At 41.0% G+C, this 13387-nt stretch overlaps 1 protein-coding gene across 7 annotated transcripts in view; it reads right to left on the reverse strand.

Annotated features, from left to right (window-relative positions):
• Nucleotides 1-13387, reverse strand: part of EBF1 (EBF transcription factor 1) — a 285268-nt gene that overhangs the window by 59862 nt on the left and 212019 nt on the right. For all 7 annotated transcript variants that reach the window (XM_052816660.1, XM_052816657.1, XM_052816659.1 and 4 more), the window contains exon 10: nucleotides 9000-9126. In XM_052816660.1, coding sequence (XP_052672620.1) covers nucleotides 9000-9126 — 127 coding nt within the window. The remainder of the gene's footprint in view (nucleotides 1-8999; nucleotides 9127-13387) is intronic.

The following is a 13387-nucleotide window of genomic DNA, read 5'->3' on the forward strand; positions in this document are numbered from 1 at the left end:
CAATGGACACTACAGCCTGCACCAGGAGGCAACGCTGCAGCCTCTTGGGCAAGCCCGAGAAGCTGCCAAGATAGATTGACCCTAGTCATACTGGGACTAAACTGTTTCCAGCATCTCTATCCAGACACAACGGCAGGCCACATCACTTATGCACTTGATATCTTCATAACTAAGCAGAAGAGCCTGTGTGAGTTCTTGCAAGATAGCAGAAAAGTACAAAGAACTTCACACTCCATGCAATAAATTGGTCTTGCATCCACTGAGATGAAAGGCTGCAAGTACAAGATTTTCCTTTTATCTATATATTAACAAAAAAGCTTGAATCTGTAGACATGGACTATATTGGGGCACGTCTACTCTGTAGCCATTGCTGTTGGCAAGCTTTAACCAGGCTAGATAAGCATTACTGGCTGTGTAGAGGTGCTAGTACAAGCACAAAGCAAGCGAGGCTGCTCAAGTCCTGCCTCTGGGGAACGATGGCTCCACACCACACTGCTGGTCTGAGCCAGCCACACAGCGTTTACTTGTGTAACAAAATGCCTAAGCAAAATGAACCCTCACTAACAAGAACCTCAAAGGTTTAAGCACATGTTAAGGAGGCTATTTTGCAGGTAGTGCTGTGCAAGAGTATGCCTCAGGCGGCCATGCACTAAATTCACATTCTGACTTCCTCGCCAGAGCCAGCGTGCTGTGCGCACGGGCACCTCTGACAGCCTAGCCCACAGTTTGGCCATTTTTCAACAACACACAGTAAATCCTGCATCACGGTTCCAGGCAGAAATCAAAAACTGCTGCACCCTATGAGAAGCACAGGAAGGATGAGTTAGGTACATATATGCCTGCAAGGCAGCCAGAATTCCCAGCTAACCGTCTATGAAATACTGCAGTGGCAACAAGTAGCCGAGGAGTCTGCTTTCTGGACCGGTAAAAAGATAGTGCCTTGTCCCTCTTCTCGGGGCACAGGATCAAAATGCATTAAGGTAAGCAGTACAGCCACTGCTGCTACTATAAATGTCCATTCCTGTGGTATTTGTCTAATCTGAATACCCATACGTTAAGAAACAAGGCAGTGAAGCCCCTGTAGAAACAGAGGGCAATTCAGGCTTTTTAGAAATTCATCTCAGCTCTCTGTTTTATTGGCCATTTTTTTAAAAGAGGGAATAATATCTTATCAACTGACATGAGCTAAAAGGAGAATAAAAAAAGATTAACAATTTCAGTCTGGAATAAGAGAGTTTTGAAGCAAAGGCATGAAAATTTAAAGGGTTTGGGGTGGGGATAAAGAAAAGAATTTACAAGGCTTATTTTGTGAACCCCGAGGGTTAATTTATCATGGAGTAAGTCTGGAACTTGAAAAGCAAAAAATGGTTTATTGGCTTTGAAGGTCAGATAACTATGTTATATCATATTCAATAGGTTAAGGTTCCAAGGGTCTACAGGGTTGCATGACAATTGCAGGAATCCTTATAAAGTCTAGTTTATACCTTTATCGTTAATAGCTTTCTAATCCTTTACCACAAATTTATAGTTTAGAAATGGCAACACATCTTAAAGATTAAAGGTATGTGACAAACAGTTCATGTCCTTTAATAATCAAATCACATAGCTTGGATTGGGGGCTTATCAGGCTTTTTCCTACTCTATGGTTTCATAGGTAGAGAATACTTTATATCCCTATTACATGAATGATGAATGGGACCATTGGTTATGGGCTGTTATTTGCTTGGCTGTAGTCAATATGTTTTCTTTGGACAGGGACTTCAGTGATTTATTTCTCTTTTGGCCTTATCACTTATTAACTCAGGGCAGACAGAAACAGCCAAGGTTGTGAATAAGGACTAGTGCCCATTTAGACTTCTAATATCAGAGAAAATATTCTTTTTAATGATCCAGCTACCCTTTGCTGCGTAGACTCTGATTGCACTTCCCTCTAACTAGAAAATAAAGGTCATATTTCTTGGAAAGTGTATACATAAAATATGCAAAATAATATGTTTCCTTCACAGCCAGCTTTATTCTGATGGTTGCTGTAATTGCTTTCATTTTGCAGCTGTCCTACAGGTACACTGCACACTTTTAGTGATTGTTTTTTGCAGTGTGTTATGGTGCTGCCAGGGTTTAAGAGATACCAAAGATACGAGGATTCTGTGTCCCTATTAGCATACAAAAGGGATTTTCCAGTCTACCTCCACCACCTCCTCACTCTCTGGTAAGACCTTTTTCCCTGCAATCAATTTGGATTCCTCCCAGCTTCCTTTCCTGAATTTCTGCAATGCAAACCAACAACCCTAATATTCTTAATAGTCAACCCTGATAACTGTCCATACTTCACTCCACTAAGCACATCCTAACAAACTTCAAAACAAACACTTTTGGAACAACATTAACCCCCAAGCCCATCACCAAATAATAAAGACTGAAGTTATTTCATCTAGGAAAACTTGTTCCAAAACAATTGCAATCATTTCCCCCCCCCCAAAAAAAAAAAATTTCCAGACAGGCCAGGCAGACCAGGTGTTAACTCAGCAGAGTAACTAAGTTAATGGACTGGAACTTAGAAAGGGCCAGGTTCAAGCTTAAACTCAAATAGAGATTTCCTGAGGGCAACTTTCCTTTGCAAGGGCAGGTAACATCCAAGATGACATCACTGATGTGGGTGCTTGGAGGGAAAGACTGCACGAATCCCTCCCTTTTTTCCCCATCTGTATTTTACCTTCAAGCATCCCGGACCCCGCGGCGGTGCCATGAGGACTCAGTTCTTCAGTGACTATGGCAAACTCCTATGGTAGCAGAAAGCCACGCGTACAGCTTAACTTCTTCAGCCCAACACACCACCCCAATGACAGGTCCATCTCTGAGCTCCACACACCACCTGATGCCTCCGGTGTGTCCCCATGGCAAGGTCCAGCTGGGAACGAACGCTCGGCACAATGAGATGAAGGGGGAACCCAGTGAACTCAGCATTAGGACATTTTTCAGATAGCTGTTATGAGGGGGTTTTTTTGCTTGTTTCCAGAGCCATTAATTAAATTCACCAGTAAAAGACTACATTTACAAAGGATTTAATTTCATTCTTCCTTACTTGATTGTGCTATACTTAGGATTTATCATCTCTCCTCTGTCCTCTGTAGAGTCTGTCTGAGATCAGGAACAGACTTTATATTGAGCGTCCAAAGCATAGGGTAACCTGCAGCGCAGGGCTCTCCTGCTTTTAAGAACAGACACCAGCTCTTACTTTAAACTTTATACATTTCTTTGTATGGAGGGATTTTGTTCCATTCTTCTGTAGCACTCCGTGACTATTTAACTTTGCGACATCTGATACTTTTTATTCTACCACTGCTATTAATATTTACTAGTGAAAGGCAGATAAAAACTGCTGTTAAAAACAAATGGCATTCATTTGCTAGCTACCAGATCTCATAGCTGGTCACTCTTCTGGAGAAGTGATGTGCTCTATATTTCATTTCAGATTAATGATCGTCATATCTTTGGGGGTGAAGAATTTTATAAACACATCAGGATAAAACCCAAGAAAGCATCAGAGATGCTGGCTTTTTTATTTTATTTTTATGGTTCTGTTGATGGTGGCCTTCTCTTCTCATTTATACTAATCAGCTATTTAAGTGCTCATGATTTAATAATAAACACACATGAATGAGGCATTGTAAAACTAATGAGGTTGTGTATTACTAATGTTGAGAATAACTGCCACTAGGTTTTAACATTTCTCAGGAACTAACAGATACACAGCTATGGCCAAGGTTAGCTGGTGTAAGGGTCAAACCCTGGCCCACAGGGATAAAGAAAGGCTCCAGTGGGGCTACAGGAACCTCTTGACAGCCGCCAGTCTGTCTCTTATCATCACTTCCTTTTTCTTCTTTTTTTTTTTTTTTTTTTATTAAGTCTACAAACTCCAGAACTCTCCATTCTGAAAACTGATTGCTTCATTGATTATCTATCTTTTGAACTTTGCATAGTTATTGGTGCCTTCTTGAAAGCAGAAAATTTTCCTAGCAAAGGAATCACTGAAGTTTACCAGGCTGGAAACTTTAGGGACTGGAGATCACCTTGTGAGTAGTTCCAATTCTGACCAGATCTGTATACATGACTTAAAGCTCTGCATCTAGGGCCATGGACTGAAATTTTAAATGGTGACGGGTAGTTTTCAGACTCTTACTCTTGGAGGTATTTGACTTAAGAAATGAAAAAAGAATGATTCTCGGAAGACAACTACCCCTGTGCTTCTGCAAATTAAACCATTTAAAGATAAAAACCTAAAAATGAAGCCACCTAAAATCAAGGCTTTTGAAAACGTTACCCAAATCTTCTGTGATGTGCAAGGCTCTTCCTGTTTGTACACAGATTCAATTGTTTTTGGAAGTAAATAAAGGGTGAAATGAGGATGGAGCAGAGACTTTTCCACATGAGGCTATTTCTTCTTTGTAGCAACTAGGGGAGTGAAAAGTGCTCTGAGAAACCCTATGACATTTCAGAGAAAGCGGCGGTTTCCCAGAAATTCTGTGAATATCCTGACCTTCACAGCGCTAGCATTTCTACATCACTCTACACACAATGGCCCAAAAGCGTAATGCAAACACTGGTCAGTCTCGGCAGTGCTCCACTCTGACCCACTCGGCCTTCGTCACAATTATCCTGGAGGATCAGCGCTCAGCATCTGGGTTATTCACACTGCACAGCAAGCCCCGTGCGTCTACACTGACCCTACATCCACCCATCCCTGTTAGTAGCACTTCTAGAGACATACCACCTCCCATAGCATATAATAAGCCCCAAATGAACTGGGGGGAACTTGCCTGTTTCTCTAGGTACCCCGTCAGCACACAAATGGTTTAGCCTGCAGCCTCCCTGCAAGACTAATGCAAATGAAAATGGTCCCTAAATTCCAACCTGTATCCAACCACGTAACCAATTTTCAAAAAAAGGAACAGTATTTGGGGTACTGCTCAGCCAAGAATCTGAATTAACCCCGTGTGGTGTACATAACCTGAGTGACAAAGCTAGATACTTCTGGCCCCATGTAGTCCTTTGCTCTAGTTTGGGAACAAAAGCACAAAACCTTAAACTGAGCAGGTGGCAGAAGACACAGCATAATGCATTTTTATGGACCTTCCATATGTCCTTCCCAATATGCAGTGAGATAAATTCTCCTTTCACTTACATTAATGCAGTCCCACTCAAATCTCACAGTTTAGTACCATAGCAAAATTCATCTGTGAAAATCATGTTGTCCACGATGCACTCATTTGTTTAAATTGAAACAAAACAAAACCTCAAAGGTCTGTCCGGGTATCACAAATTTGTGCCAATTCTTATCCCTTATTTAACTCAACTATATATGTCCTGAGTCACCTTTGCAAACTACCTATGGACTTGTATCCCTAATGGCTTCTTCCTTCATCTCAGTTTCTCCAGTCCTACAACAATGGTAGTGATACATATCTGACTCCTAAGTTGTGACATGAAGCTTAATTCATTCAGTGCTCTTCAATACCAGAGGAGACTTACAGGTGAAAGGTGCCACAGGGAAATACTGACCAGCACGTTTGGGTATTTCTGGGTGCAATATGGACTTCGAATACTATTCCAAAATGAACACACATGCAAGATGTGTTCAGACTTCTGTATTTCTAATAACCTTCTCTCAGGAATGTCAAAACTTAAAATTTAAGAAATAATTGCTCTGTAAGTGCATGCTAATGGCTTGCTTTGCAGATGGAAAATAAAAAACTTATGTTTTCTTGTAAGCACAGGATTGACACTGGTTTATTTCTTTCAAAAATACTTACAAAAGCCAGGATTTCTCTGTATGTATGTGACCTTGATTCCTAGATGGCACATGGACTACTTAGAGATCGTGTTACTAAGTTATTTGCAGTTAAAGGGGAAAAAAAGGCTAAAATTAATGGGTCACTGGGTATTTTCTTCTGAGAACTTAAGTACTTAACAGTAAGAAAAAAACAGTTTACAGCCAGGTGGCTTGAGGGGATATTTTGTTGAACACTGATTAAAAATAATTTCTTCTAAATGAGACCTGACCACAAAATGGGACCATTAACGAGCAGGGACATTCTCACCAGAAAGGAAACTACGCTTGATCAACTCCTGCACCGCCCACAAACCCCAGGTCTTTTTCTCTCTCTCTGTCTCTCACACACTCTCTCTTCACCCCCCCCCCCCTTTTTTCTCCTCTCTCCTTTTCTTGTTCTTAATAGCAGGGTAAATAAGCAGCAAGTGATGCTGAAATGTTTTCGGCCAAAAACAGAGGCCAAACTCCTCTGAGAAAACATTTGGCCTCTGTGGTTTTGTAATATGTTCCAGAACACTGAGTTCACTGAAGAACATTGTGAAAAAATCCCATCGGCTGGAGTGATGCTGGGGAATGTTACTGTATCCCAACTTCCAATTGGTCCATTTCCTGCAGGCCTTGTTAAAAAAAAAAAAAAAAAAAAAAAAGAAAAGAAAAAAAATAGTGCTATGTGGGAGTTAAAACAAGTTCTCATGGGAAAAATGAATGGCAAGAAATTCTAGCTTTAAAAGAAACAGCTAATCTGCTAGTTTGATTGTTCTTCAAAACTTACAATGAACCAATAATCCTAATTAAAAACACTTGGCCTAGTTCTCTAAAGCATCATAGCTTTTTCTATGCTTCGTTTGTACACACCATAGACTATTAGTTTTTTTCTAGTGCTCACTAACAAAGTGCTGACTTTGTTGGGATGGCTGAGCTAATTTCGTGAACTCAGTGTGAAACCTTAGCTAAACAAAATTGTGGTAATTTTCCTTAATTTGTAAAAGTGATTGGAGTGCAAACAAAATTTTCCTCTTGGGTCAATCCTATAATTTTCAATTAACTAAAACTAATCGGCAGGCGTGTACTGAACCTGCATTTTGTTTAAAGGGCTGGAAGGCACTTCTGAAGGTCAGGATGCATTAATTGTTTTTATTTTAGTTTCATTTAGTCCTTTTTAAAAAAGCCACATTTAAGTTCAGGCTGCCTTTAAAAGGAAAATGCAAATTGTGTGAGGTACAATTTCAGTCACAATAGCTTTTCTGTATCTCCCATAACTCCATAAAAGCTGCATAAGTAAGAGAATTGTCCATGGATTGGTTCACCTTTGATTTTATCATTGTTGTTTAGTATTTCATAACTTTCCTTTATTGAATAAAAAATAATGTGTTTTAAACACTAACCTGAAAATGCATATATGGAAACACTCTCCCTACTGGGACACTTTATTTCCGCACTCAGCCATCTGCTTCTGGGGAGACAGGCTAAACTGCCGCCCTCCTTTTTACTGGAAAAGCTAATTAATGATGATCTGAAAAGCAAAACCAAAATGGGTCCAAGCCATTTTTACATTTAAATTGCAAAACAAAGTCCTCAAAAATTTCTTCGTGAAGTCGAGGGGGGCAGGTTTCCTCCCTTTCTTCTTCTTCTGCATGCATACTTGCCATTTCACCAGCCCAAGATGCTGCCACCCTGGTGGCTTGACAACAAGCAGGACAGCACAACTTATTGTGAGTGAGAAAGTGAGAAGGGAAAGGATTCCTGGTCAAACTGTCCAAAGCTCTGGCTGACACTTTCATGTGGTATACACTGGAAATTTGCACCAGCTGGCAGTTTGACCCTTTGCTTTTTCTTTTGTTCCAACACATTCAAACCCTAAACAACTTTTTTGATATGGTGCATTATTGTCCAATGTATGAGTTTCCCACACATTGTTGAAATCATAATGCTCACAACAAATACACACAGCCTCCACAAGCGCCTGCTGCTCAGCCAGCAAGGTGATACATGAACACTTTAAGACCCAGTTTAAAGAAACCCAGTGCATAATCCCAACTGGGGGAGAGGGTATTTGAAAAAGACGACAAAGCTTTATAAGGCACCTTTGTTCAACTTGTTCAGTGTTAAGAAAAATCAAATGAGAGCTTTGCTACCCAACTGGAACACAGAAGTCTCCTCTGTCTCGAGCCCCTGTGTGTACATTCACAGTTGGAGCAATATATGCACCCAGTGTAATTAAGAATGCCTCATAGCCACAAGTATTTCTGATATATCTTATGTTTAAAGTTTTGGGAGAAATCAAGAATGGGGAAAGGAATTGTACTGGATTGTGCTGAACCACAGTTCTGGCAAACAGTTACAGAACTAGTCCTCTCTGCATATGTTGAACAACAAGCGCATAAAAGGGCAAGCACATCAAAACCTGGACCAAGCCATTAATTCTTGTAGCATGCATACCTTGCAAGGAATCAGAGACACACATTCTTTTTTAAAAGTTAGGCTGCTATTTGATTTATTTCCCAGGCCATTCTTGTCACTGCTGAGAGTGGTTTAACATTGCCAGCACCTGCAATGTCCTAGCGTGGTTTTTTGTTAATAATTCTTCAGTCCAAACCACTCAACTTAGTGCTTTCAGTGTGGGATGCCACCCCAAAACACATTGCAAGTCACTATGTCTGCAGCATTGGCTGGGGTGAAAGCTACTTAGCCTCCCTGGAAGTCAGAGACAAGTATATTATGGTGTGATGGGCAGGCAAACAGGCTGCTGCTTTGAACACTTGCAACACTTGCAGGACAACATGAGATGGAGATATTTAGCAAGACGCTTCTTGGAAGGTAGGTTCCTAATTGCACTAGAATTTCTGACTCTTTATGCTTGCACTCTTCCTCTGTTTGTTTAAGCACCGGAGTATCTGTTTCTCTCCTTCCTCCCCACTCCTGGGTAAAGAGATGTCCCATTGGGAGGACAAACAATCAAACAAAAATCCCACACTGGTATGTTTCCAGAGTCATCCCTACGGTCATCCATTTCTGAAATCCAACCTTAAATTGGTACCTTCAATGATGTGACCAGCCAAAATAATAAAATACAGTACAGCTTTTAACAACAAAAGCAGAAGCCCTAGCAAGTATGATATATTGCCTGCCCTATTTCTCCACGTTATATCTAGTACTAAAGCATCCTTACCTGTGTAAATGAATCTTCCAGGCGTTCCCTTGCAAAACTGCTTAGACTTGTAGGACAATGTGACTTCTACAACCCCTGGGATATGTCGGGGAGGCGTCTGTACGCGGATAGCATGAGGAGTAATCAGCTAGAGGAAAACATTGAGAAGGGAGAAGTAAGGGAAAAAAAGCACTGTTAGATGCTGAACACTTCTTTAGTAACACTTTCCTCTCAGATCACAGTAAACAAGCTTTGAAACATGTAATTAACTTGTCAATGTTTGAATACAATCTTGATGTAACCCACACAAAAGCCAGTGACTACAATATTTACAAGCATTCTCCCTCTCAGCCGTAACAACATTATTTCTGTTTTCATACATGGCAGGCACTTGCTTGCTAGTACAAGCATGAGCCCTGGTTTAATGCAATAACTTTAGCTTACAGCAGCAGGATGCCTATGTTTGCTGAGGTGAACACTGGGGTCATGACAGTGTCCAACAAATCTGATTGATAAATGATACTCAGTTACATGTGTGAACACAGCACAGCACAAGCCCAGGCTGAGATTCACTGCACAGCACAAGCCCAGGCAGGCTTTTAAATGCGCCCGTCCCCAGCTGACATCTGTACGCTGCAAAAGCACCATGTGCTGCTGTTTTAATTTTCTATTCATTTTGTGGAGGTATGACTGATTACTGCAGAACTGCAAAGTTTGGCTTCTGAAGGGTGCCAGATCTTTCCTTGCACATGATCAGAGCACTCAAAAGAGATATACCAAATATAACCATCTAACCATCACTTCCAGTCTGCCTTCACTGCAATGACTGACACACATCTGAGAGCGCTCCTGCAGATGTGGATTTGCACAGTAATAAGTAGACAAACTTAACTTTCTTGCTAATGGGGCTGGGGATCTTAACACAAAAGATTGGGGTGGGTCAGTGCTGCACTTTCCAGGCTCTAGACCATTCTTGCTCTTTCGGGATTCTGGACTGGATTTAAAACACAGTCCCCGAAATTAATATTAGAGCCATCTAGGAGTTCACTAATTTATGGCAGGTTAACTTAATTCTCTGTTGCACTCAGAAACAACAGCATTGTCCTCCCCATCACTGAAACATCCTCTTCTCACTCATTATGCTCCCTCAGACAAGAAGAGTAAAAAGAGGTACATAGAAAAGGTGACATGATTGTGTCCAGCAACCAAGATACAGCTCTGGCACGCGGATAATCCTTCTCTAACTGACTGTGGCACACTAACACACTTCTAGAGAGACAAACAAGACCAAGACCATAACCAGCTTTGACAGTGAGCAAACCCATGGGCACCCTATACGGACAGTGAACTGCTCTGTGCTGTTGGTTGAATCGTGTCCTGGATTAGGGAATACATTTCAATAGGGGTTTTGCTTCTTTTTTTAATAAAAAGCTGATTTTATTCTTATTTTTACTAGGAACCAAATATTTCAAAATGTAGTAAGGCCCTACCAAAAAATCAGACTTTTAACCAGTTCTTTGTTTAGGGCACAGGACTAAAAAAGCACAGAAGGAGAGTAATGTCTGTCTGAGAGCCATCTGTGTTACTGAGGGAAATGGCATACACAGTAGGAAGTTCTCCATATTTACAATAAGAAAATTAAAATTAAGTCAAGTTGAAGATTAAAACCAAAACTACCAGCATCAAATGCTTCAAAAGTTATTCAGATCCACAGAAATCATAAGTCATATGTCATTTTAGAAATGATCATGTAGGAATTGATGCCTTCTTGTTTGTGAGCTCCAAAGAATATGTTTTCAGGTTCTGCTTTGAAATCATGTGAGTTAGAAACTTACTTATTTTTAAAAGAAACCTGCCTTTTTTCTAAATTACTCACTCTATCAACTGGGTTAAAAAAAAAAACCAAACCAACCAACCAAACAAACACAAAACAAAAAACCAAACTTCCAAGGATTGCTTTTACTTAAATTGAGTTGTTTTACAATTGGGCTGACCAAAGCCAACTAGGCCAATTCTCTACATGCCCTCAACAGTCAGCAGAGGCAGAAAGCACTGCCAAATAGCAATTTATTTCCAATGCTTTAGACACCTCTCATGTTGGGATGGGCTGCTCTCTGGAAACATCTACCTTTCTCCAATGAGTCGAGATGACAAGTTTAGACTAGATGCTAAACTGTAGACAGCCAAACATAGCTAAGATAAATCCCATCCTCAAGCGGTTCTAGTTAACCGGGTGAACTGGCAAGATGAGAGAAGTTTCATGACATTTTTAGGGGGAAAATATTTGTAAAAATAGCCAAGGATTTTAATAGTAAAGGTTAACATGTTAGTCTTACTACGTCAGCATGTGCCTTGCACCCCTCACCCCCATTCTGGCATGAGCTATACAGGCAGCTTCTGGTTGTATCTTTGAATTTCCCAGCATTTACTGGTCTGTCACCACTTTAATGTTCTTTAAACATAATTTGTGGCATTTTCCAATACTCATCTTCCCTGGTTCCCAAGAAATGTCTGACCTATTTATGGTCCATTGTTACAGAGAGCTGGGGAGAGTTAAGCAAGTTTCCTGGTTTGTTCTCCACAAACAGTTTGGTTTTCCTTTGTGCTCTGAAGTAAATAAGTTTAACTGTGTTTAAAACCACAAATATACAATAATGTCGCCCACACATTCCCCAAGGGTGAACATTATGTCTGAAGTCCTATGGTTTAGGATACTCGGGATATATTTTACTGCTCTCTTCTCTAGAACTAAAGCTTGGGAGGTATACCAGGAGAATACACGTGCCTTTTCCTTTTGCTTTTTCTCCTTAGCATCCGCCACTGACCACTGTCAGGGGTACAGCGCTGAGCTATAGGGACCTTTGTTCTGGGTCAGCCTTCAGATCTCACGCACACAGAAAGGAACTGGCTAGCTCAGTTACATACCAGTAGTCCCCTATATTGCTGTCATATCAAGAAATTGTCTTTAAGGGACAAACAATGTCACCGCACTCCAAAACCTGCCCTCTGAACGTCACCTTTGGTCTCAAATTCTGATTCCCTAGTACTGCCAGGATCTGCATTATGGACCGGCACCAGCTTTCCAAATTGCCCTAATTCCGTTTTGCAAGCCGAATGACCCAATGGATGCTGCACAAGTCAGGGTACTCCAGGCCCACCCACGGCAAGAGCAAATCTGCCCCTGACTTCAATAACTCCAGGATTATGGGATGTTTTCCTGTCTACACTGTCAACCTGTGGCCTGACCTTGGGAACCCACTCCACCTTTTCCTAGCATATTTTCTCCTCTCACACTGACATGGCCTGTACCTTCTTCAAGGCACAGTCTGTCTCATACTTGCACGTCAGGCATCTGGAAAAGGTGAGCTATTAGCATCAAGAGATATTAAAAGTAAAGACACTACTTGTGGAAGCCTCTGAGCCCCAAACTGGTGGAGGCTGGTAGAGTGTTCCGGGGAAGCATCACTACATGCTCACCGTGTTGTTTTTATAGGTATCTGTCATTGCCCCGCACCAAACACAAGATACTGAGCTAGACGGACCTCCATGTCTGACCCCATATGGCCATTTCTATGTTCTAATCTCAGGTGGGAACTCTTGGTGCATTAACAGACATCATAACAGCCGTAGCAATGACATGCCAAGAACTAGAATTTGTAAATATGAGTTACATACATTTCTGAACACATACTTTAAATGTAAATCTCAAGCAAGGCATTAACCTGTGATTTGGAGATGAACCCACCAGCCAAAATCCCAGATCCAGCTTCCTCTTCCATTCCCGCATTTGGCTAATTGAGATCTGGAGCTGGACTAGTAACTGGATGCTTTCTCCCAAGGGATTTTCAAGTGAATTGGTCTGATACTTGGCAACTGCACTAGCTGTTTGATATAAACTCTTACATGTCAGTTGGGACATGCTGTGCATTGCATTAAAACCTGAGTTAGAGACCTTCAGAATGGAGGGAGGTGCGTGTCCTTCAAAATCCAAAACACATTTGGGTTGAGTGTGTACAACAAGCCTCTTTCTGTGGCTTGCTAATATATTCTAGACATTCTTGTGTGATACAGCATCATTTCACACTCTTCAGAGTGCCAGGTTACTTTCTTTTTTTTAAAGTGACATTTTATAAGGAGATGTCATTAATCTGAGTCACGAGTTTATTTTTGCATGCTTGAGCTCTGGTTTGTGGTTAGGGAAATGGTGACAATCAGTCATAAATTTAACTTGGACTCTGTATGAGGAGGACCCTTAGGACAGGAATGAAGAAAAATCCTACCAACTGAAGGTAATGACAGCTTTCAGTGAGAACAGGAGCCTTAAGACACCTATATTTTTAAAAATGACCAGTGACTTTGTATGCCTCAATTCTGGGCATCCAAATGCTGCTTAATAAGCCTTGGCTTTC

The sequence above is a fragment of the Harpia harpyja genome, chromosome 20 (assembly GCF_026419915.1).
Source record: "Harpia harpyja isolate bHarHar1 chromosome 20, bHarHar1 primary haplotype, whole genome shotgun sequence".
NCBI classification, from domain to species: domain Eukaryota; kingdom Metazoa; phylum Chordata; class Aves; order Accipitriformes; family Accipitridae; genus Harpia; species Harpia harpyja.